Source organism: Pristis pectinata, chromosome 3 (assembly GCF_009764475.1).
Source record: "Pristis pectinata isolate sPriPec2 chromosome 3, sPriPec2.1.pri, whole genome shotgun sequence".
Taxonomy (NCBI): domain Eukaryota; kingdom Metazoa; phylum Chordata; class Chondrichthyes; order Rhinopristiformes; family Pristidae; genus Pristis; species Pristis pectinata.
The window spans coordinates 78,152,862-78,173,918 of record NC_067407.1 but is presented as its reverse complement, the minus strand read 5'-3'; the positions used below and the strand labels follow the sequence as shown (position 1 = coordinate 78,173,918).

Sequence of the window (21,057 nt, the reverse complement as noted above, 5' to 3'; positions counted from 1 at the left end):
CTCAGAGGAAAAAGCTTACTGCTCGCACTCAGACCCCGAGGCAGTGCTGCAATAGTTTTGCAGAATCTCTCCTTGAGGTCTTGCACAGAGGTATTTCACATCTGTACTATTAGCTGCCCTCACTGAAGTGAAATTCAATAACTGAGAAATATGATCCATTCTGATCTCTCCCCAGGCTGTGGGGAAAAGTCAAATGCAACCGAGTCAAGTCTCAATTCAGAGACAGCGGTGGGGGGGGGGGGGGGGAGGGGGTGGTTGGGGTGGGGGAGGGGGAATGGACGTTGCTGTATCATTTGGGGTTTTAGCCAACTCCTCTTCCCCACGAGCGGTTCTGCAGGAAATCCCTAGCACTCAGGGGAGCAGTAGCTGGAAGACTGTATCCTTCTGATGTGCCATCAGCAACCACACAGCTCAGGTTACTGGCTGCTTGCCTGATGATAAAGTCATCCTCCTTGCTAAACCTCTTGCTTCAGAAGTGATTACATTTCGAGCGTACTTCATCGTCTATTTGGGAATTGTGCTTTGTAAGCACACCCCTTTCCCACTATTCCTCAGTTTTGACACATTTGGAGGCTGAGTGGTGACCTTGTGCAGGTTTATAAAATCACGAAGGGTGTAGATAAGGTGGGTGGTCACAGTCTTTTTTCTAGGGTAAGTGAGTCTAAAACCAAAGGACATAGATTTAAGGTGAGAGAGAAAAGGCTTAAAAGGGACCCAAGGGGACACAGAGGGTAGTGGGTATATGGAATGAGCTGCCAGAGCAAGTGGTGGAGGCAGCTACAACAACAATGTTTTAAAAACATTTGGACAGGTGCATGGAAAGGAAAGGTTCAGAAGGATATAGGCGAACCCCAGGCAAATGGGACTAGCTTGGTCAGTCTTGGTCAGCATGGACGAGTTGGGCCAAAGGGCCTGTTTCTGTGCTATATATCTCCATGACTCTATGTCTTCACTCATGCTTGAGAGCCCCCTGGGGTGCACACATAAAATGGTGTGTGATGTAGTCTCAGTGGCTTGTTGCAATCTGCTTCCATCATTTGAGGGTTAAACTTTAAACATTGTGTCATTATTAGAAGAGGAGTTTCTTCCTGGCCAATATTTAATTATCCATAGAAGCTGGAATGAGTCTCGTGGTCGGTCTCTCAAGGCTGCTCTGAGTTTCGGTAAGGCCATGGCTAACCATGTGTGCTATCCACCTTCCCACCCACTCCCCATTTCAGTGTACCAAAGTGTTTTGCAGTCTCATCCTTGAATATTCTCAGCAGCCCAGCGTCCTCAGCCCTCTGAGGAAGAGAATTCCACAACTTGCAGTCCCTTGACTGAAGAAATATTTCTTCATCTTAGTGTTTTGCTGACTTCTTGTCCTAGTTCTGAGTTCTCCACCCCGGGACAAGAGCCTGTCAGCCTCCACCCCATGGAGTCATGGAGTAAAACATCATGGAAACAAACACTGCAGCCCAACTTGTCCATGCCAACCTGGGTGCCCACCACGCTAGTCCCATTTGCCTGTGTTTAGCCCGTATCCCTCTAAACCTTTCCTCTCCATGTATCTGTCCAAGTGTCTTTTAAATGTTGTTATTGTACCTGCCTCAACTTCTTTCTCCAGCAGCTCGTACCATATACGCATCACCCTCTGCGTGAAGAAGTTGTCCCTCAGGTCCCTTTTAAATTTTTCCTGTCTCAGCTTAAACCTATACCCACTAGTTTTTGGATCCCTTTCCTAGGGAAAAAGACTGTGTGCGTTCACCTTATCTATGCCCCTCATGATTTTATACACCTCTATAAGGTCACCCCTCAGTCTCCTACACTCCAAGGAATGAAGTCCTAGCCTCCCCAAACTCTTCCTTTAACTCAGGCCTGTGAATCCTGGCAACATTCTCGTAGATTTTCTTTGCACTCTTTCGAGTGGTGTCCCTCCTATAATAAGGTGACCAAAACTGTACACAGGAGATTTTCTCTCCACAGATACTGCCTGACCTGCTGAGTATTTCCAGCATTTTCTGTTGTTTCAGCATATGGTCCCAATCTTCTTAATCTCTCCTCATATGACAATCCTGCCACATCAGAAATTAATTTGTTGAACCTTCGCTGCAATCTTTTCATTGCAAGTGGATAGGGAGACCAGAATTCTGATGCATTTTCACTGGGGCACAATACTAGTAGAGAAAGAGATCTGTACTCTTGTACTCAAATTCTTGGCTTCCTAATTACAAGTGAACCTGCATGTTAACTTCCAGTGAATTGTGTACAGGAACACCCGGGTCCCTCTGAGTACGAACATCTTTCAATCTCTCACAACCTCTGCCCTTCTGTTTTGTTTTCTAGCAGAGAAAGAAAGTGATTGGCAAAAGAACCAAAACTCCCATGAGGAATACATTGTACCCAGCAAGTTATTAGGATCTGGAGTGCACTGCCAGGTGGTGTAGAGGAGGCAGATTTAATCCTGGTGTCCAAAAGGGAGCTGGATAAGTGACTGATAGGAAGGAAATGCAGGAGAGGGTGGGGTTCAAATTCAAGTTCAAGTTTAGTGACATAGCCATACAGACCCGGGGTATAAATGCCATGAAAATTAGCTTTTTGCAGCAGCAGCACAGTACATTACAAACATGACAAACATGAGTTAACATAAACATAAATTAACATAAATTAGACATAACTTACGCAACAAAATAAATGCAATGACATTAGTGCAAGTTTAGAGAGAGAAGAAAAGAAATATAATTTGGTGTAGAATTGGAGTTTTTCAGGTCGGTTCAAGAACCTGATGGCAGTGGGGAAGAAGCTGTTGTTGAACCTTGAGGTGTGGGTCTTCAGGCTCCTGTACCTCCTGCCTGGTGGCAGCATCGAGAAGAGGGCATGGTTCAGATAGAGGGGGTCCCTGATGATGGATGTCACCTTCCTGAGACATCGCCTCTTGTAGATGGCCACGATGGTGGGGAGAGCTGTACCTGTGATACAGGTAGAGGGGCTAGCAGAATTGTTCACGTTTAGACCCAACATGAACCTGATGGATCAAATGACCATCTTCTTCGCTGTAGCTATTCTGTGATTCTTGTGTTTCAGCAAGCTTAGATTTTTATTTAACTTTTTACTCGACTGTAAGCAACCAAGAAGCAATTCTGATCCTGGTGATAGATTGCCGTCCTGAAAAAGATTACTTTCTGGTTTCTGTACTTTAATCAATTCTCAATCCCATCCCATTCAATGCCCCCTTTTATGTGGTAACTTATTAAAGGCCTTATGAAATTGCTGATTAATACATCACTGGGTCCCCATTCTTCACCCTGCTAATTACATTACAGACTCCTACATTACAAAGCAATAACGAATCATAAGAACTTGATACATAAAGGCATACGGTGCAAAAGTCAAGAAAGCATACTCAGTCTGCATTAAAACACTAGACCAGCTCCTGCAGACATGTAGTGACCAGTATTTAAAGCAAAAAATCATCTGTGGGAGGAAAGGAATTTCTGACGTTTCAGGTCAAAACCCTGCTTCAGGACCTAATGCAGTTGTTTTGATCCAGAACATCGACAATTCCTTTCCTCCCACAGATGCTGCTCGACCTGCTGAGTTTGTTGGTCCAGATTCCAGCATCTGCAGTCTCTTGTGTCTTCTTTAAAGCAGAAATTATTGGAAACACTCAGCAGGTCAGGCAGCATCTGTGGAAAAATAAACAGAGTTAATGTTTCTGATCATAGACCCTTCAGAAGGATCTTCAGCCTGAAACGTGAACTCTGTTTCTCTTTCCACAGATGCTACCTGACCTGCTGAGTGTTTCCAACATTTTCTGTCTTTCTTTCAGATTTCTAGCATCTGTGGTTTGTTTTTTTTTATTTGCATACAGTGAGCAGCTCTGGGCACGGTTCACCAGGAAGGGAGTAGAGAGTGGAGAACAGGAGGATCAAGGAATGATAATTCTCTGAATAGTAATAATCTGCATTCTCCTGAAAGACTGGTGGGTCTTTTGATTTAAAAGCCCTTGTAGAAGTAGTGTCCTGTGGCAGGGCAGCACACCCCCAATATTGCAGTCTATTCATGCTCAGTTCCCTGGGATGGTTTTGAACACATCTTCTAACTTGGAGACAAGGACACTGCACACTTATATCCACAGATGTCATTAGTTAAAGAGGTTGAGTGTTCACGTGGTATATCTCATCATTCTGTTTTGGAGGTCTGTGTCATTTATCTTGTAGACTCATTTGACAATGCAAATTCAAAAGAATTCCTTACACAAAATTTAATGTCAGCCATAATTTCTTAATCAGGGAAACAAATCAAAAGCCTTGGGAATAGACTACAATCACTTAAATCTGCACTCCTTCATTATCTGCTGAATTACTTTTACATGTCTGTTGCCTAGTAACTGACTTGGTTGCTAAGAAGCCCTCCATATTTTATCCAGCCGTGGCAGTGTTCTGAAGAGTTGGTGGCCATTTGTTGAAGAATTGTAAAACTGAGCACCTTGTGCTCTATTAGAGGTGAACATCTTATGGGCATTCGGGAAGATTAAAGAGCTAGATCATTTAAGTAGCTGCCAATTTTTTCTTATTTCTCTGCAAAGGACAAATCAATCAAAGTATGATGAACGATTTTCACTGACTGTAATGACTTCAAAATGGGGTTAGTGGCTTTTCAGACGTACAAGCATACAAATTAGAAGCAGGAGTAGCTGGTTCTTGAACCAACCGGCACAACCCAAACACTACAATTTAGCAACAATATGACCACTATCCCCTCCGACCTTCCCATCTCTGAGGCAGAACGTTCTGTCCTCAGCAGGGGCCTTCCCTTTCTACCCCTGCGCCCACATCTCAAGGAGTTCCATGCCTGCCATGACACCGAGCTAGAACATAGAACATAGTACAGCACAAGAACAGGCCCTTCAGCCCATGATGTTGTGCTGAACTAATTAAGTTAGTAATCAAAGACCCAACCAAACTAATCCCTTCTGCCTACACAATGTCCATATCCCCCCCATTTCCTGCACATTCATATGCCTGCCTAAGAGCCTCTTGAACGCCTCTATCGTATTTGCCTCCACCACCACCCATGTACCCCCACTCTCTGTGTAAAAAAACTTTCCATGCACATCCCATTTGAACTTACCCCCTCTCACCTTAAATGCATGCCCTCTGGTATTAGATATTTTAACCGTGGGAAAAAGATACTGGCTGTCTACTCTGTGTATGCCTCTCAAAATCTTATAAACTTCTATCAGATCTCCCCTCAGCCTCTGCCACTCCAGAGAAACCAACTCAAGATTGTCCAACCTCTCCTTATAGTACATGCCCTTTAATCCAGGCAGCATCCTGGTAAACCTCTTCTGCACCCTCTCCAAAGCCTCCACATCCTTCCTGTAATGGGACGACCAGAATTGAATGCAGTACTCCAGATCCGGCCTAACTAGAGTTTTATAAAGCTGCAACATGATATCCCGACTCTTGAACTCAATTCCTCGACTAATAAAAGCAAGTATACCATATGCCTTCTTTACCACCCTATCAACCTGTGTAGCCACTTTCAGGCAGCTATGGACTTTGACCCCAAGATCCCTCTGCACATCATCACTGTTAAAGGTCTCGCCATTAACAGCGTACTGTCTCTTTACATTTGATCTCCCAAGGTACAACACTTCACATTTGGCCGGGTTAAACTTCATCTGCCATTTCTCCACCCATATCTACAACTGAACTATATCTTGCTGTTTCCTTTGGCAGTCTTCTATGCTATCCACAACACCACCAATCTTCGTATCATCTGAAAATTAATAACCCACCCATCTACGTTTTCATCCAGGTCATTTATATTTAGCACAAACAGCAGAGATCACAGTACAGATCCCTGAGGAACACCACTAGTCACAGACCTCCAGCTAGAATAAGTCCCATCGACAACTACCCCCTGTCTTCTTTGGGCAAGCTAGTTCTCAATCCAAATGGCCAATTCACGGTGGATCCCATGCATCTTAATCTTCTGGATGCACCTCCCATGAGGGACCTTGCCAAATGTAGACAATGTAGACAACGTCCACAGCTCTACCTTTATCAATCGCCTTCATCACCTCCTCGAAAAACTCAATCAAGTTAGCAAGACAGGATTTGTCTGCACAAAACCAGGCTGACTGTCCCTAATTAGGCTATGGTTTTACAAATGCTCATAAATCCTATAAATCCTATCCCTAAGAATCTTCTCCAGTAATTTCCCTACCACTGATGTGAGACTCACCAGTCTAAAATTACCAAGATTATCCCTGTTTCCCTTCTTGAATAATGGAACAACATTAGCTACTCGCCGGTCCTCTAGGACCTCGCCTGTGGCTAAAAAGGACATGAAGATATTGGTCAAAGCCCCAGCAATCTCATCTCTTGCCTCTCTCATGCCTACACAACATGGTGGACCAAAGGGCCTGTTTTGTGCTCTATGGTTCTATGGTTCAATATCCTGGAGTATATCCCATCTGGCCCTGGGGAATTATCCAACTTAATGTGCTTTAAGAGACCAAACACTACCTCCTCCTTTATCTCAAAATGCCCTAGCTCTTCTTCAGTTGCCTCCAACTCCAGGCCTACTTCTTTGGCAAGAATTCCCCACCCTCCACCGATGACCCCTCCTCCCACCTTAAGCCCTTCTCCTCCTCTTGAACACCCCCCTCTGGCCTTCTGCCCACTCTGGATCGTTACATCTCTAACTGCTGATGTGATATTAATCATCTCGACTTCACCACTCCCGTCACCTATTCCAACCTCACCCCCTCTCAACACACTGCTCTCCACTCTCTCCACACTAATCCCAACCTTACCATCAAACCCCAGGCAAGGGTGGTGCTGTTGAAGTCTGGCAGACTGACCTCTACCTTACCGAGGCCAGACTGCAGCTCTCGGACACCTCCTCTTACTTACCCCTGAACCAGGACCCCATTGAGAAGCATCAGGCCACTGTCTCCTGCACCATCACTGACCACATCACCTCCGGAGATCTCCCCCTCTGCACCTTCCAACCTCATTGTTCCCCTACTCTTAACTGCCTGTTTCTACGTCCTACCCAAGATCCACAAACCTAACTACCCTGGTAGGCCCATTGTTTCCGCCTGCTCCTGTCCCACTGAACTCGTGTCTTGACTCCATTTTGTCCCCCTTGATCCAGCCCCTTCCTACCTATGTCCGTGACACTTCGCATGCTCTATATCATTTCACCAACTTTCAGTTCCCTGGCCCCGACCACCTCATTTTCACTATGGTCGTCGAGTCCCTGTACACTTCCATCCCCCATCAGGAAGGCCATAAGGCTCTCCATTTCTTTCTTGGTAACAGACACAACCAGTTCCCCTCCACCACTACCCTCCTCTGTCTGGCAGAACTGGTACTCAACCTCAACAACTTCTCTTTCCAATTCCTCCCACTTTCTCCAGACCAGAGGTGTAGCCATGGGCACTTGCGTGGGCCCCAGCTATCCCTGCCTTTTCATTTGCTACATGGGACAATCCATGTTCCAAACCTACACCAGTAATGCTCCCCAGTTCTTTCTCTGCTACATTGACGACTGCTGAGCTCGTCATTTTCATCAACTTTGCCTCCAACTTCCACCCCGTCGTCAAATTTACTTGATCCGTCTCCAACACTTCTCTCCCCTTTCTTGATCTCTCTGTCTCTATATCTGGAGACAGATTATCTACCAACATCTTTTGCAAGCCTACTGACTCCCACAGTTATCTTGACTATACCTCTTCCCACCCTTGCAAGGATGCTATCCCCTTCTCTCAATACCTCTGTCTCTGCCGCATCTGTTCTCATGACGAGGCTTTCCACTCCAGAGCATCCGAGATGTCCTCCTTTATCAGTAAATGGGGTTTCCCCTCCACTGCTATCAATGCTGCCCTCACCCGCATCTCCTCCATTTCCCGCATGTCTACCCTCACCCCATCCCCCCCCCAACATAACAGAGACAGGGTTCCCCTTGTCCTCACCTACCACCCCACGAGCCTCCACATCCAACACATCATACTCCCCAACTTCCACCATCTCCAATGGGATCCCACTACCAGGCTCACCTTCCCCTCCCCTCTCCTCTCCACTTTCCGCAGGGATCGATCTCTCCACGACTCCCTTGTCCGCTCGTCCCTCTGAACCGATCCCCCTCCAAGCACTTATCCCTGCAACTGTCCCAAATGTTACACCTGCCCCTACACCTCCTCACTCACCACCATTCAGGGCCCTAGACAGTCCTTCCGGGTGAGGCAGCGCTTCATATGTGAATCTATTGGGGTCACTTATTGCATCCGGTGCTCCCATGCGGCTTCCTCTACATCGGTGAGACCCGACGCAGATTGGGGGATCACTTCATCGTGCACCTTCACTCCGTCTGCCATAACAGCCAGGATCTCCCAGTGGCCAGCCATTTTAATTCCACTTCACATTCCCACACCCACATGTCTGTCCACGGCCTCCTCTACTGCCAATTTGAGGCTGGGTGCAGATTAGGGGAACAACACCTCATATTCAATCTTGCGAGTCTCCAAGCTGACATCAATTTCTTTAACTTCTGGTAACCCCTCGCCTATGTTTCCCCCACCCCCTTTGTTTTCTCTTATCCTTCTGGCCCCATTACCCCTTCTCTTTCCCCTCCCCCACCATCACAACCTGCCCATCACCCACACCTTCCTCCCTCTGGTTCTGCACCACTTTCCCTTTATTCCATGGTCTACTGTCTTCTCCCATCAGATTCCATCTTCTTTAGCCTTTTGCCTCTTCCACCTATCACCTCCCAGCTCCTCACACCATTCCCACTTCCTCCCCCACCCATCTACCTTCTTCCACCTCTCACCTGGATTCACCTATCACCCTCCAACTTGTGCTCTTCCCCCTCTCCCTGCCCCTTTTTTTCTGGCTTCTGCCCTCTTTCTTTCCAGTCCTGATGAAAGGTCTTGGCCCGAAATGTCAACTGTTCATTTCCCTCCATAGGTGCTGCCCGACCCGCTGAGTTCCTCCAGCATTTTGTGTGTTGCTCCAGATTTCCAGCATCTGCAGTCCCTCTTATGTCTCCTTGACCACATAGATCACTTCGCACTAAAACGGATTTTGTTTCTTTTTGTTCTAACTGTGTTCTTTCTTGTAAAAATTGTGTTTAATTTATGTTTTTCTTGTGAATGCTGCTTATATGATGCTATGTGTCTGTGATACTGCTGCAAGTAAGTTTTCCATTGCACCTGTGCACACATGTACTTGTGCTTATGACAACGTGACAATAAACTTGACTTTGACTTTGTAACTTCAGCTCCGTATTCTTGTCTATCTGGGGTACTCTTTGCTTATCAAGTATCAAGTTCAGGTTTATTGTCATGGGCATTCATACTCAGGATGTAAGTGCTATGAAAATTAGCTTTTTACAGCGGCAGCACAGTACATGACAAACATAAATCACACAAACTTAAATTAATATAAACTATACATGACTTACTCGACAAAATGAACAAAAATAAACATGATGACATTAGTGCAAGTTGAGGGAAATATAGTCTGAGGTAGAATTAGGATTTTTCAGGTTGGCTCAAGAACCTGATGGCAGTGGGGAAGAAGCAGTTGTTGAACCTTGAGGTGTGAGTCTTCAGGCTCCTGTATCTCCTGCCTCATGGCAGCAGTGAGAGGAGGGCACAGCCTGGATGGTGGAGGTCCTGCCTTAAAAATCTTCAGACTCTCCTTCCACTGCCCTTTGAGGAAGAGCTCCAAAGATTCTCGACCAGTGGATAAGCTAGTGAAAAAGGTATTTGGTATGCTTGCCTTCATAGGACAAGGCATTCAATACAAGAGTTGGGATGTCACGTTGCAGTTGTACAGAACATTGGTCCAAAACACTTAGTGTATTGTGTACAGTTCTGGTCGCCACACTACAAGAAGGATGTGGTAGCAACAGAGAGAGTCCAGAAGAGATTCGCCAAGATATTGCCTGGAATGGAGGGCTGTAGGTATAAGGAGAGATTGGATAGGCTGGGTTTATTCTCACTGGAATGTAGGAGGCTGCGGGGTGACCTTGTAGAGGTTTATTATTATGAGGGGCGTAGACAGGATAGATAGTCAGAATCTTTTTGCCAGGGCAGGGGAGTCTAGAACTGGAGGGCACAGGTTTAAGATGAGAGAGGGAGATATTTAAAGGGGATCTGAGGGGTAAGTTTTTCTGACAAAGGGAGGTGGTTATATGGAACTAACTGCCAGAGGAGGTAGTGGAGATAGATACATTACGATGTTTAAAAGGCGTTTAGACAGGAAAATGCACAGGAAGGGAGTGGAGGAATACAGGCTTAATGTTGGCAAATGGGATTAGCGTAGATGGGCATCACGGTTGACATGGACGAGGTGGATCAAAGGACCTCTTTCTGTGCTGCACAACTCCGTGACTCTGAGAGGGGAAAAAAAATCACCCCATCTCTGTCTTAAACGGGTGACCACTTGTTTTTAAACAATGATCTAGATTCTCCCTCAAGAAAAACCTTTCTACATCCACCCAGCCAAGACCTCTCGGAATTACAGCCTTCCTGTTAACACTGGCCAGTTCCATCCGGTAAAGGGTCCTGAAAGGAAAACAGAAAATGCTGGAAACACTCAGCAGCATCCATGGAAAGAGAAATGTTTCAGTCAATAACTCTTCATCAGAACATCTTCAACCTCAAACGTTAACTTCATTTCTCTTTCCATCTGCAGCTGCAGGTTTGTTTTTAATTAATTTTTAATTATTATGAAGCGTCTTGCTGCTCTGAGTCTAAAGAAACATAATTTCAAGGAAATAGAAACCCTGTGAATGGAGCCCCTGTTTCTTGCTCTCTCTGTTGTACCTCAATTAAGCTAATAGTTCAAGGGATGCTAGTCACCTGTGTTGTAAACTACAAAGCACGGCCCTTGTAAGGGACAGAGCAGTTGGAAAGACTCAGTACCTACAATGTGGGAAAGGGAAGTTGAGACATTGATGTTGTGAGTTGTAGAGCAGGTTTGAGAGATTGTGCAGCCAACTGCAGCTTCTGTTTCTTACATTCTAAGATTATCAATATTTGTAGGAACCTGCTACCCTCAAGGTTATGACAGCAGCGACGTTATAGGAGGAGTCTCCTCCCGCCTTGGTAAAATCTGGGAGCGTCAGGATTGATTATTCACGCAGGCTCTCTCTGGCTGCCTTGCATGTGAATATGTCTCATTCCTGGCATAAGGAACGTCATTGAAAAAGCAGCAGAGCGGGACTGTGACACCACAGGACCTGAGCCTCGTGATGCTGGAATCTGTTTGATGTTCTCACTGCGTCGTCTATGTATACCATAGGGAAGAAATATACCTTCAGTTTGGCTGGGAGGCACAATGGTGGAGGGGGGGAGGTGGAGAGTGAGGGTGTGAAGGAGGGCATGGTAGGGGAGGCAGAAAGAGGGAGGGAGTGACATAGGGAGAGGGAGAGAGGGAATCAGGAGGTGGCAGGGGTGGGAGGAAGGGGGAAAAAGGCCCTCTTTGGGGCAGGGAGTAGGTGGAAGGGAGTTAGGTGGAGCAAGTGAGAAGGAGGAAGAAAGGGCAGTGGAGGCTGAGAGAGGGAGGGAGGGAGAGAGGAAGTGAGAGGGGAGGGAGGGAGAGAGGAAGTGAGAGGGGAGAGAGGGAGAGAGGAAGTGACAGGGGAGAGAGGGATAAGAAGGAGGTCCAAAAGGAGGAGGGAAAAGGAGAATCAAGGGCATAGGTTTAAGGTGAGAGGGGAAAGATTTAATAGGAACCTGAGGGGCAACTTTCTCCACACAGAGGGTGGTGTGTATATGGAATGAGCTGCCAGAGGAAGGGGTTGAAGCAGGTACAATAATAACATTTGAAAGACACTTGGACAGGTATGTGGATAGGAAAGGTTTAGAGGGATATGGGCCAAACATGGGCAAATGGGACTAGATGGGCCAAACATGGGCAAATGGGACTAGATGGGCATATTGGTTGGCATGGGCGAGTTGGACCAAAGGGCTGTGTTTCTGTGCTGTGTGACTCTGTGACTCAGAGAGTATTGTAGAACCAAGAAACCCAGGAGTACAAGTACATGGTTCTCTGAAGGTGGTATCACAGGTAGACAGGGTGGTGAAGAAGGCTTTTGGCACCCTGGCCTTCATCAGTCAGGGCATCGAGTGTAGAAGTTGGGCAACCTCTCTTGCAAAAGAAAAGCAGCTTCGTTATTGAGCTGCTGTTCAGAAGTTTGCCATTTCTCATTGACTAAATCGTTCTTTTTTCTCTCTTGATTCTGCCGCAGACCAACAAGGGGGTGGCGAAGGGTGACTATCACCACGCGAGCTCCAGTTCCAGGCGGGCCCTCTTCCTGGCCGTCCTCTCCATCACCATCGGGACCGGCATTTACGTGGGAGTGGCCGTGGCGCTGATCGCCTACCTGTCCAAGAACAACCACTTGTAGGATGCTGGCCGGCAGAGCTCTCCGGTGCCATCGGTGGGGTGGTGGGAAGGGGGGTGTAGGGTGTTGGGGGGGGGGGGAGGTGACACCGTCCGTGGAAGGGCCGTGCTAGAGAAACCCCAAAGTCAGGTAGCGAGCTGACCAGCTCCAACAGGGCCAATGGAATGATCAATCCAAACCAAAAGCTCATCAATGTGTTCATTGCAGCAATTAATCACATCAGTGCACAGCCGCAGGTGAGGTGAAGGTGGTGGGGTGGCCACTCTTTGCCAGGGGTCAAGCCCCCCCATCAGCCAACACAGCTAAGGGGAGGACAGGGGTGCTTTCTCCGATCCACGTTGGACAGTGACTCAAGTCCGGAAGAGAATGGAACTGGGTTAAATTAGCACGGTGCGGCATTCACAGAGATTATGGTAGCTCTGGGATCCATTCTCTGCTTCATCCAGCTCCCAACAGAAGCAGAAATTGCTGGGATGTTCAGCAGGCCAAGCAGCAACTGTGGAGAGAGAAGTGGGCTCCACATTTCAAGTCCACGACCTCTCAGAGGGACACAAACCCCAATGAGCCCTTCTCTCCCCCACAGACGCCGAGTATTTCCGGCTGTTCTGTTTTTATTTCGGATTTCCAGCATCTGCAGTTTTTTGTCACTCCATCTGCCTCTTCATTCTGTCTTCTCATTGGCTGCCTTGTGTCACAGCTGGCTCAGAAGCCTCTGGTTAATTTTACTCTGAAACTGGTTACCGGTCAGGTTCACAGCGGGCAGGCTAGGACTCTGTTTCTTGGAGCATAGGAGACATGGGCAGCAGTCCCTGTAGTCTCTCTCCCGTCTTACACCACCCATCTATGTGGCAAACAGTGGACCCCACACCTGTTCGTGACACACGCATGGGCTTCCCTCCCCTCAGGCCTGCTGTGAGCCTACCAACCCCAGCCAACCACATGGGACAGAGGAAGTGTTTCCAATCGATAAGGCTGCCCTTCCACTGGGTTGGAACAAGGCTCGGCCACTCCACTGTGATCAGCAAAATCCGGGCTGAACTCTCTGGCCATCGGCCTGGGGTTTGAGCAGGGCACGAGGGCATTCAACCTTATTGATTGGACCCTGTGTGATGCCTTCCATATATGCACAGTCACCAGACCCCGTGAGTGAGAAAGAGAAACAAAGGACTACAGATGCTGGAATCTAGATGATAAACACGATGATGCTGGAGGAACTCAGCAGGCCAGGCAGCATCCGTGGAGAAAAGCAGGTGGTCGACGTTTCGGGTCAGGACCCTTCTTCAGGACTGAAGATAGGAAAAGGGGAAGCCCAGGGAAAAGTGGAGCAGTGGTAGGTGGACAAAAGAGGGGAGGTGGGGTGGGCACAAGGTGGTGATAGGTAGATGCAGGTAAGAGGTAGTGATAGGCAGGTGCGGGGGAGGAGGGGAGAGCCGATCCACCGGGGGATGGGTCAAACGTAAGGAGAGAAAGGAAAAAAAGGTGGAAAGAAAGAGGCCAGGAAAGGGAAGAAGAGAAGCATGGTGGGGGTGGGGGGGGGGTGTTGTGGGGAAGGGGGGCTGAGGATTACTTAAAATGGGAGAATTCAATATTCATTGCCCATGAGTGAGATACCAAGTGTAGGTATCAGCTGCACCTGGACCCACAGAAAAATCAGAAGAAATCGGGGCATGCAGTCCTGAGGAGGCAGATAACCATGAGTGTCCAAACGAAGCATCTTCTCCCATTTTATCTTCGGCCAAAGTAGTTGATCTTTGGCTGAATCCATCCGGTAACTTCAACTTCCGAACATTTCTCTTCATAATGGTCCAGAAGAAGGGCCAAGTAATCTTAAAATCTGAGCTGGAATGAAATCAGTGAGTGATTTTTGTTTTGCCTGGACTTACTCTCCTGAAAGGCTCCTGTAGCTGCAGATCAGTTGGAGCCTCAAATATATTTTTGTTGGGTCTGGTGTTCCAACAATGAGGGAAAGTAGGGAAGGAGGAAGAGAGAAGCAAGGGGGCACCCAGCTCTTTGAGACTGTTCCACCCTTCAGTAGGGTCATGGCTGACCTGTAACCACCCCCTCCCCACCCCATCCCTGCTCCATTGGCCCCCATCTCTTAATATCTTTGATTAAAAAGCAAAGTCTCAAATTAAACAATAACAGTTTTAAAAACACCTACTCGACCCATGCATCTGAAGGATCTAATTTTCAAGCTGTGCCCTTTGACCTAACTCATGAAAATAGTCCCTCCAAGTATCTTGAAAACGTTGATCAAATTGGCCCTGGAGCTTTGGACCTCACGTTGTGCAATTGTTCCTCGTGATCTAACCCTTAAAGTCCAAGGATCATCCTAGTGAATCTACTCTGCACTGCCTCCCAGTGGTGGGGAGGCATATTGCCCACAGTCTCCCCAGTACTCCTGGTGTGGCCTAACAGGATTTGGTGTGGCTTGCCAACACTTCCACCCATGTACTCCAGTTCCCTGGATATAATGGATAGCATCCCATTGGAGTTCGTAATGATTTTACGTTCCTGTCAATCTCCATGGACTCCTAAGCCTCCTCCAATCTCCAGTTAGAAACTTCTTTAAAACTTTATTTATACAGCATGGTAACAGGCCCTTCCGGCCCAGCGAGCCCACGCCGCCCAATTACACCCAACTAACCCGTATGTCTTTGGAATGTGGGAGGAAACTGGAGTACTCAGAGGAAACTCACGCAGTCAAGGGGAGAACATACAAACTCCTTACAGGCAGCGGTGGGAATTGAACCCCGATCATGACACTATAATAGCATTATGCTAACCGCTACGCTACCGTGCTACCCAGAGAAAATACTCTGCCTATTTTTCTTTCTGAAACAGATGATGGCCTCACATTTGCCTTCACTGAAATCCATCTGTCATATCTTTGTCTGCTCTCTTAATCCATTAAGATCCCTCTGGTTTGATGCATGTATTTGGGCAGTCAGAATTCCACTCACACATCAGTACAGTTGGATGGGTGACGTTTCATCCTAACATCTAAATTTGGGAAGTAATTGCAGCCTCTTGTGGGATTCCACTCATGTCCCAATGATTTTAAGCTCCGCCCATTCACGCTTTCCAGGGAATGTTGAGCTAAGAGTCAAAGGAATGTCAAAAAAGACACAGTGGGTGAATGGTCTTTCCTTCATTTGTCACATTGATTCAAAAGCATACTTGAAACAAACCTTTGTTTCACTCCAGCACTATCTCCTGTGACATGGGCTAGAAGGCAATCTGCTCTCCCACAGCAGGTAGCTTTCACTGTCTCTGAAACTCCACGGTATTAATGGTAATGACATAATCACCAAACTCCCCTCTGCAGAGTGGTTCACTGCTTTCTAACCATTGCCAGGAAGATGAACGGAGACACAAGAGGTTCTGCAGATGCTGGAATCTGCTACACATACAAAATGATGAAGGGTCTCGGCCTGAAACGTCAACTGTTTATTTCCCTCCATAGATGCTGCCTGACTTGCTGAGTTCTGCCAGGAAGTTGAAACTGGGCAGCATTTTGTAATCAATTGCTCTTTACAAGTAGTGGGCAAAAGGTTCCTTCAACAGAACTTTGCATTTGTGTCCTTAAGCACCAGCAGTTGCCAATAGCCCTGTGACTTCTAATCTCCCTACTTCCCTTGCTACCTTCTGTTCTCTGTGTTCCCCAACCAATGCCCCTCTCCCCATTCGCTTCTTAAGTCCGACCATGGCACGATCTAACCACTACTGCTTGATCTATCTCTTCTTGCAATTATTTTCACCAACCGAAACTTTGGCTCAGTTGACACCAGAGGTCATTGGCTCAAGTCTAGCTCAGTCATGCTGCATTGTTGAGGGACCCATACACGCTTGGAGGTGCCATCATTCAACTGAGATGTTTGGCCCTCGGGTGAATGATGTAATAAATCCCACTGCAGTATTCTGAAGCAATGCAGAGTTGTCCCTGCGTCCAATCGTTCTCACTCAAATGGATTATCGGATCATTATCACATTTCTGTTTTTGGAACTTCTTGTGTCCGAATTCGCTGATCTCATTACACGTTCTATTCAAAACTAATCCTACAGAGGAAACCGCAACTGCTTATCGTGGGATAAACTGATAAGCTAACATGATACCATCCATTACCTGTGGCCACATCTGCTACGTCACTTCCAGAACTTGGAACCAGAAATGGAAAGATCTACTTTACAAAGCCTCAGCTTTGCCGCTAGCTTTGTCTCCTGCACTGATTTGCATCAATGTGGCTGATTTACCACAGAGTTCTGCTTGCAGTTCCCAGAATTCCTCAATTCCACAGCACTCACTTGCTCTCACCACAGGGCATAGGCAGGAGTGGTTCCTCAGTGCTGACTGTAACATCGATGTGTTGAAATGTTATTCCAGTGTATTCAGCTAATTGTCAACTCAGTGTGAAAACCTGGTCAAACCCAGAAAGGACAACACACCTATGGCACTGAGGGCAGGTGAAACGTGATAGAAGTATAAGTTTGACAGATCGATTAAGCCACTTATCACGCTTCTGAGAGTCAAGCATGCAGAAGGTGAAAAAAAAGCCAATTGTCACTTTGTTCAAATTTTACAATCAATGAATGCCCTATTATTAAAACAATGGTTTAAGTTTTGTTTGCATGTAAAATTGGATGTGTATTAATTGAATTCCATACTGGAATTTCCCATTTATATACATATATATGTAAATAGAAACACTGGCAAAATTACTGTATATACTGACTATTTGTGGATAGGGTTTTGCTTCATTCCTTAAACTGAACCTTTTTATATGCTTTGTTTTCATGAGGAAGGAATGTTTACAAAGTACAGAGAGACTGTAGCCAGTGTCCATCAAATCCATTTTATGATGGGCAGTCAGACATTGTGACAGGTGTCCATCAAACCCAGTGGACAGGAAGAAGAATTCTCAACAGAGGCTGAACGCTCCACAAGAACTATTGGAACTAATGCCCAAAGTCACTCATTAGGACTGGCAATCAGTATCTTGATTTGCAGATTTATGAACTATAAGGAAAGTATTTAAAAATAAACACGCCTCCATATCGTGAATGGGTCCGTGATTCGTTACAATAACTAATCACTAATCTCGCTCTGACTACTGCTCTGATCCTGAGAGTTTCCTGAACGTGTGTTGATCGTTGCACTGGCATTTATTCTTCTTCTGCACCTACACTCAATGCATAATAGGCTAATTATTGGAAAAGTTAATTGTATGGGATATAATCGTTAACTTATTCACAATCTCCACCATTGCACAAACATTCCAAGTGCTACCAAGGGGTAATTTGCAGTACAGGTCATAGTTCTGAGTGCACAGCTTAGGAAGGGGGTATTCTCCCCTTCATTTCATAAAAGATTATAGTCACTTATAAATTTACTAGAGAATTTTTAAATGGATTACGGTACTGGAACGGTGTGCTGGTCATAAGGAGTCATTCTGCAGTAACAGCTATCAAGCTTCAGATTACATTCCTGTCTTAACACTCCTGCAGTCATTTATAAATGTACTGATTCCTTCAACACTGCCAACCAATCTCAGGTGCCTGAGCTTAAATCTATCTTTCTCGGAGATGATAATGATGATTCATATGTCATGTCTGAGGTGTCTTACTGATTCAGTTTCTAAAGAGGGATTGATTCGTCTCATCAATCATAGGAGTGGCAGCACTTTCAGTTATTTAGAAGGTAGAGGAACATCTTTTATTGCATAGACTGAAGCTAAAAAGTGGAATCGCGTGGCATCAAGTGGGGCTGCTGAGTGAATAGCCTCCCGTTCAAGTCAAAGCCATGGGTGTAAGGTGATAATGAAAGGACTGGTGGGCTTGAACACAGGCTAGGTTCACTCCAGAGACTGAGAACAAATATCATAGGATCATAGAATGGTTATAGCACAAAAGGAGGCCATTTGGCCCATCCCAGTGGAGCACTCCCTTCAATCCTATTCCCCACAGTCCTGAGAATTATTCTCCCGTAAGTCCCATCCAATTCTGGATCCTAGTCATTCCGTAAACAAAAAGCTTTTTCACAAAATGTTGAGTCTGAGCCTCCTGGTTCCTGTGCCATGGGAACTGTTTCCCACTGGTTATCTCATCAGGACCCAGTCACCTCTGTCAGATCCTCTCTCCACCTCCTTCGTTTGAAGGAGCTCAGGCCCAGCTTCTTCAGGCTCACCCTGAAAGTGGGATCCCTCATCCCTGGGACCATTCCAGTGAGGCTCTCTGCAGCCTCCCTGAAACCTCCACTTCCCTGAATTAGACGCAAAGCTCTAGCTGTGGCCAAACCGGAGTTTCTATTGGTTCAACAACACTTTTGTACTCTGCTTCTACTTATGAATCTCAGGATCCCGCATGTATTACTGACTGCACAAATGGGGACAGAGCAAGCTTTCTTATGTAAGACACAAGCCTTTCCTGTGTACAGCACAAGCCTTTCCTGTGTAAAACACAAGCCTTTTCTGTGCACAGCACAAGCCTTTTCTGTGTACAACACAAGCCTTTCCTGTGTAAAACACAAGCCTTTCCTACGTAGAACACAAGCCTTTCCTGTGTAAAACACAAGCCCTTCCTGTGTACAGTACAAGCCTTTCCTGTGTACAACACAAGCCTTTCCTGTGTACAGCACAGGCCTTCCTTGTGCCAGCGCAAGCCTTTCCTGTGTACAGCACAAGCATTTCCTGTGTACCACATAAGCTTTTCCTGTGTACAACATAAGCCTTTCTTGCGTACAGCACAAGCCTTCCTTATGCACAGCACAGGCCTTCCTTGAGTATAGTGCAGGCCTTATACACGGAGCCCATGGGCTGTGTGCAGTGACAGGTGTCAAGCACATGACTGACATCAGTTGCGGTGAACTTCAGCAGGCAAACGAGGTGTGGTAATGACACTGCCTCAGCAAGGGTCTTGATGTTGACCAGAGTCTATGGTCTGTCACAAAATCACTTCAAAGGCCCATGCCTAGCTGTCCACTGTCCAAAGCCTTAATCTTCCTTTCTATCCTCATCCACAGTGATGGGTCTTCATGCCTCTTCTTTCTCCTCTGGTTCCCCCCACCTCTATTCCACCCAGTACCCTGCTTTCAGCCCCAATCCCTTCCATGAGCCTCCCCTCAGCCCCCATCCTCCCTCCATCTCCTGATCACCTCTCCAAGGCCAACCTCCTTCCCAATCATCTCTCCACCCCAGGCCACCTCCACAGGCCACCACCTCCCAGTGTCCTCTCCCCACCCCACCCCCAAGCTTGCCCACCCACATGCCCCGTAATCCTCTCCCCTGAACCGCCCTCACCCCCTCCCACTCCAATCTGCTGCCTGGTCATGCATCAGTGACCGAGGGAGCTTTCTGGCCCCAGCTCAGCTGACAGGTTTTCAACATCACTAAAGATGTGGGTGGTGTTTATAAATACACTTTCAGGAGAATAATGATGTTCACTCTACGGGATCTGTTGTTATACAAAGAACCCTGTAAAACATGTCTTAACTGAAGACTACTGTGCACCGAAGAGTACTTCAAACATCAGACAACAGAAGGTAAAGGATCTCTTCCAATCTCTGAATTTACAAGCTTGACACCAGGATTCCAGCATTAACACTGATTAAGCAGGAAAGGCCGAACCAAGGTTTTGCCAAGCTTGGATGTCTTTCTGTTTTGTGGAAACCTGGTTACTGTTGTCTTGCAAACTAAGTAGCAATTTGCCAGCACCCCCTCCCTGCCCCCCCATCATCCATCCACCTGGCTCCATCCACCCACCACACACAGTTCACCCACAGGATTCTCCACACCCCCATCCCCCCCCCAACCATCTGGTTGTGGTTCCATCTGCCCTTCACCTCTCCTCTAATGGCTCCCATTCTCACCTCCTTTACTTGTCAGAGTCCAGCACTGGCAGCCCTTTGTGTTCCTGCTTATCTCCCTCCAACAGCTGTCTCCTCCCTTCACACTCCCCTCCCCCCACCTTGCTCCATCGGCCTCTCAATTTTTTTTCTCTTTGCCTCCATCCATCATCCACCTCCCACTGTCTCCCTCCACCCCCTCCCCTCCCCTATCTGGCATAACCCAACTGTCACCTTTCACCCCACCTAAGTCCACCAATCACCTCGGGCCCCTGCCTCACTGCTCCCCCTTTCCTCCCTATGTTGGCCATCTCCCCCTCTCCACTCTCAGTCCTGATGCAGGGTTTCAACTCAAAACCTCGATAATTCCTTTCCTCCCACAGATGCTGCTCAACCCACTGAGTTCCTCCAACAGAATGTTTGCTACCGGTGCCTTACACATCAAAACAGAGTGCTGAATAAGAGCCGACCAAATTTTCAGGAAAATTTAATTTCTTTTCCTATCATGTACAGTTACATTTGGATGAAGCTGCTTTTATGAGAGGCAAATTTATTTTAAAACAAGGAGTCTACAATATGTGTGTCCTTGAATCACACAATTGCACGGGAAGAATAAAATTTTAAAGTTTTTTTTACTGAGTAGCTTTGACACAAGATGATTCAATACATTGGCTGAGAGAGATCGGTGCTCCAAATATGGCAACAAAAAATGACAGAGCGTGTGCTGGTAATTTAGGAACACAAGCCATTGGGGACCAGTGTTTTTTTTTATTAAAGATTGAAAAACCAACGTATGGAATTTAAGT

At 46.7% G+C, this 21,057-nt stretch overlaps 1 protein-coding gene across 1 annotated transcript in view; it reads left to right on the top strand.

Moving 5' to 3' along the window:
* LOC127568514 (synapse differentiation-inducing gene protein 1) overlaps positions 1-12,430 on the top strand; it is a 51,959-nt gene extending 39,529 nt beyond the window's left edge. The window contains exon 4 of the mRNA XM_052012357.1: positions 12,256-12,430. Coding sequence (XP_051868317.1) covers positions 12,256-12,414 — 159 coding nt within the window. The 3' untranslated portion in view covers positions 12,415-12,430. The remainder of the gene's footprint in view (positions 1-12,255) is intronic.
* The last annotated feature ends 8,627 nt before the right edge of the window (positions 12,431-21,057 follow it).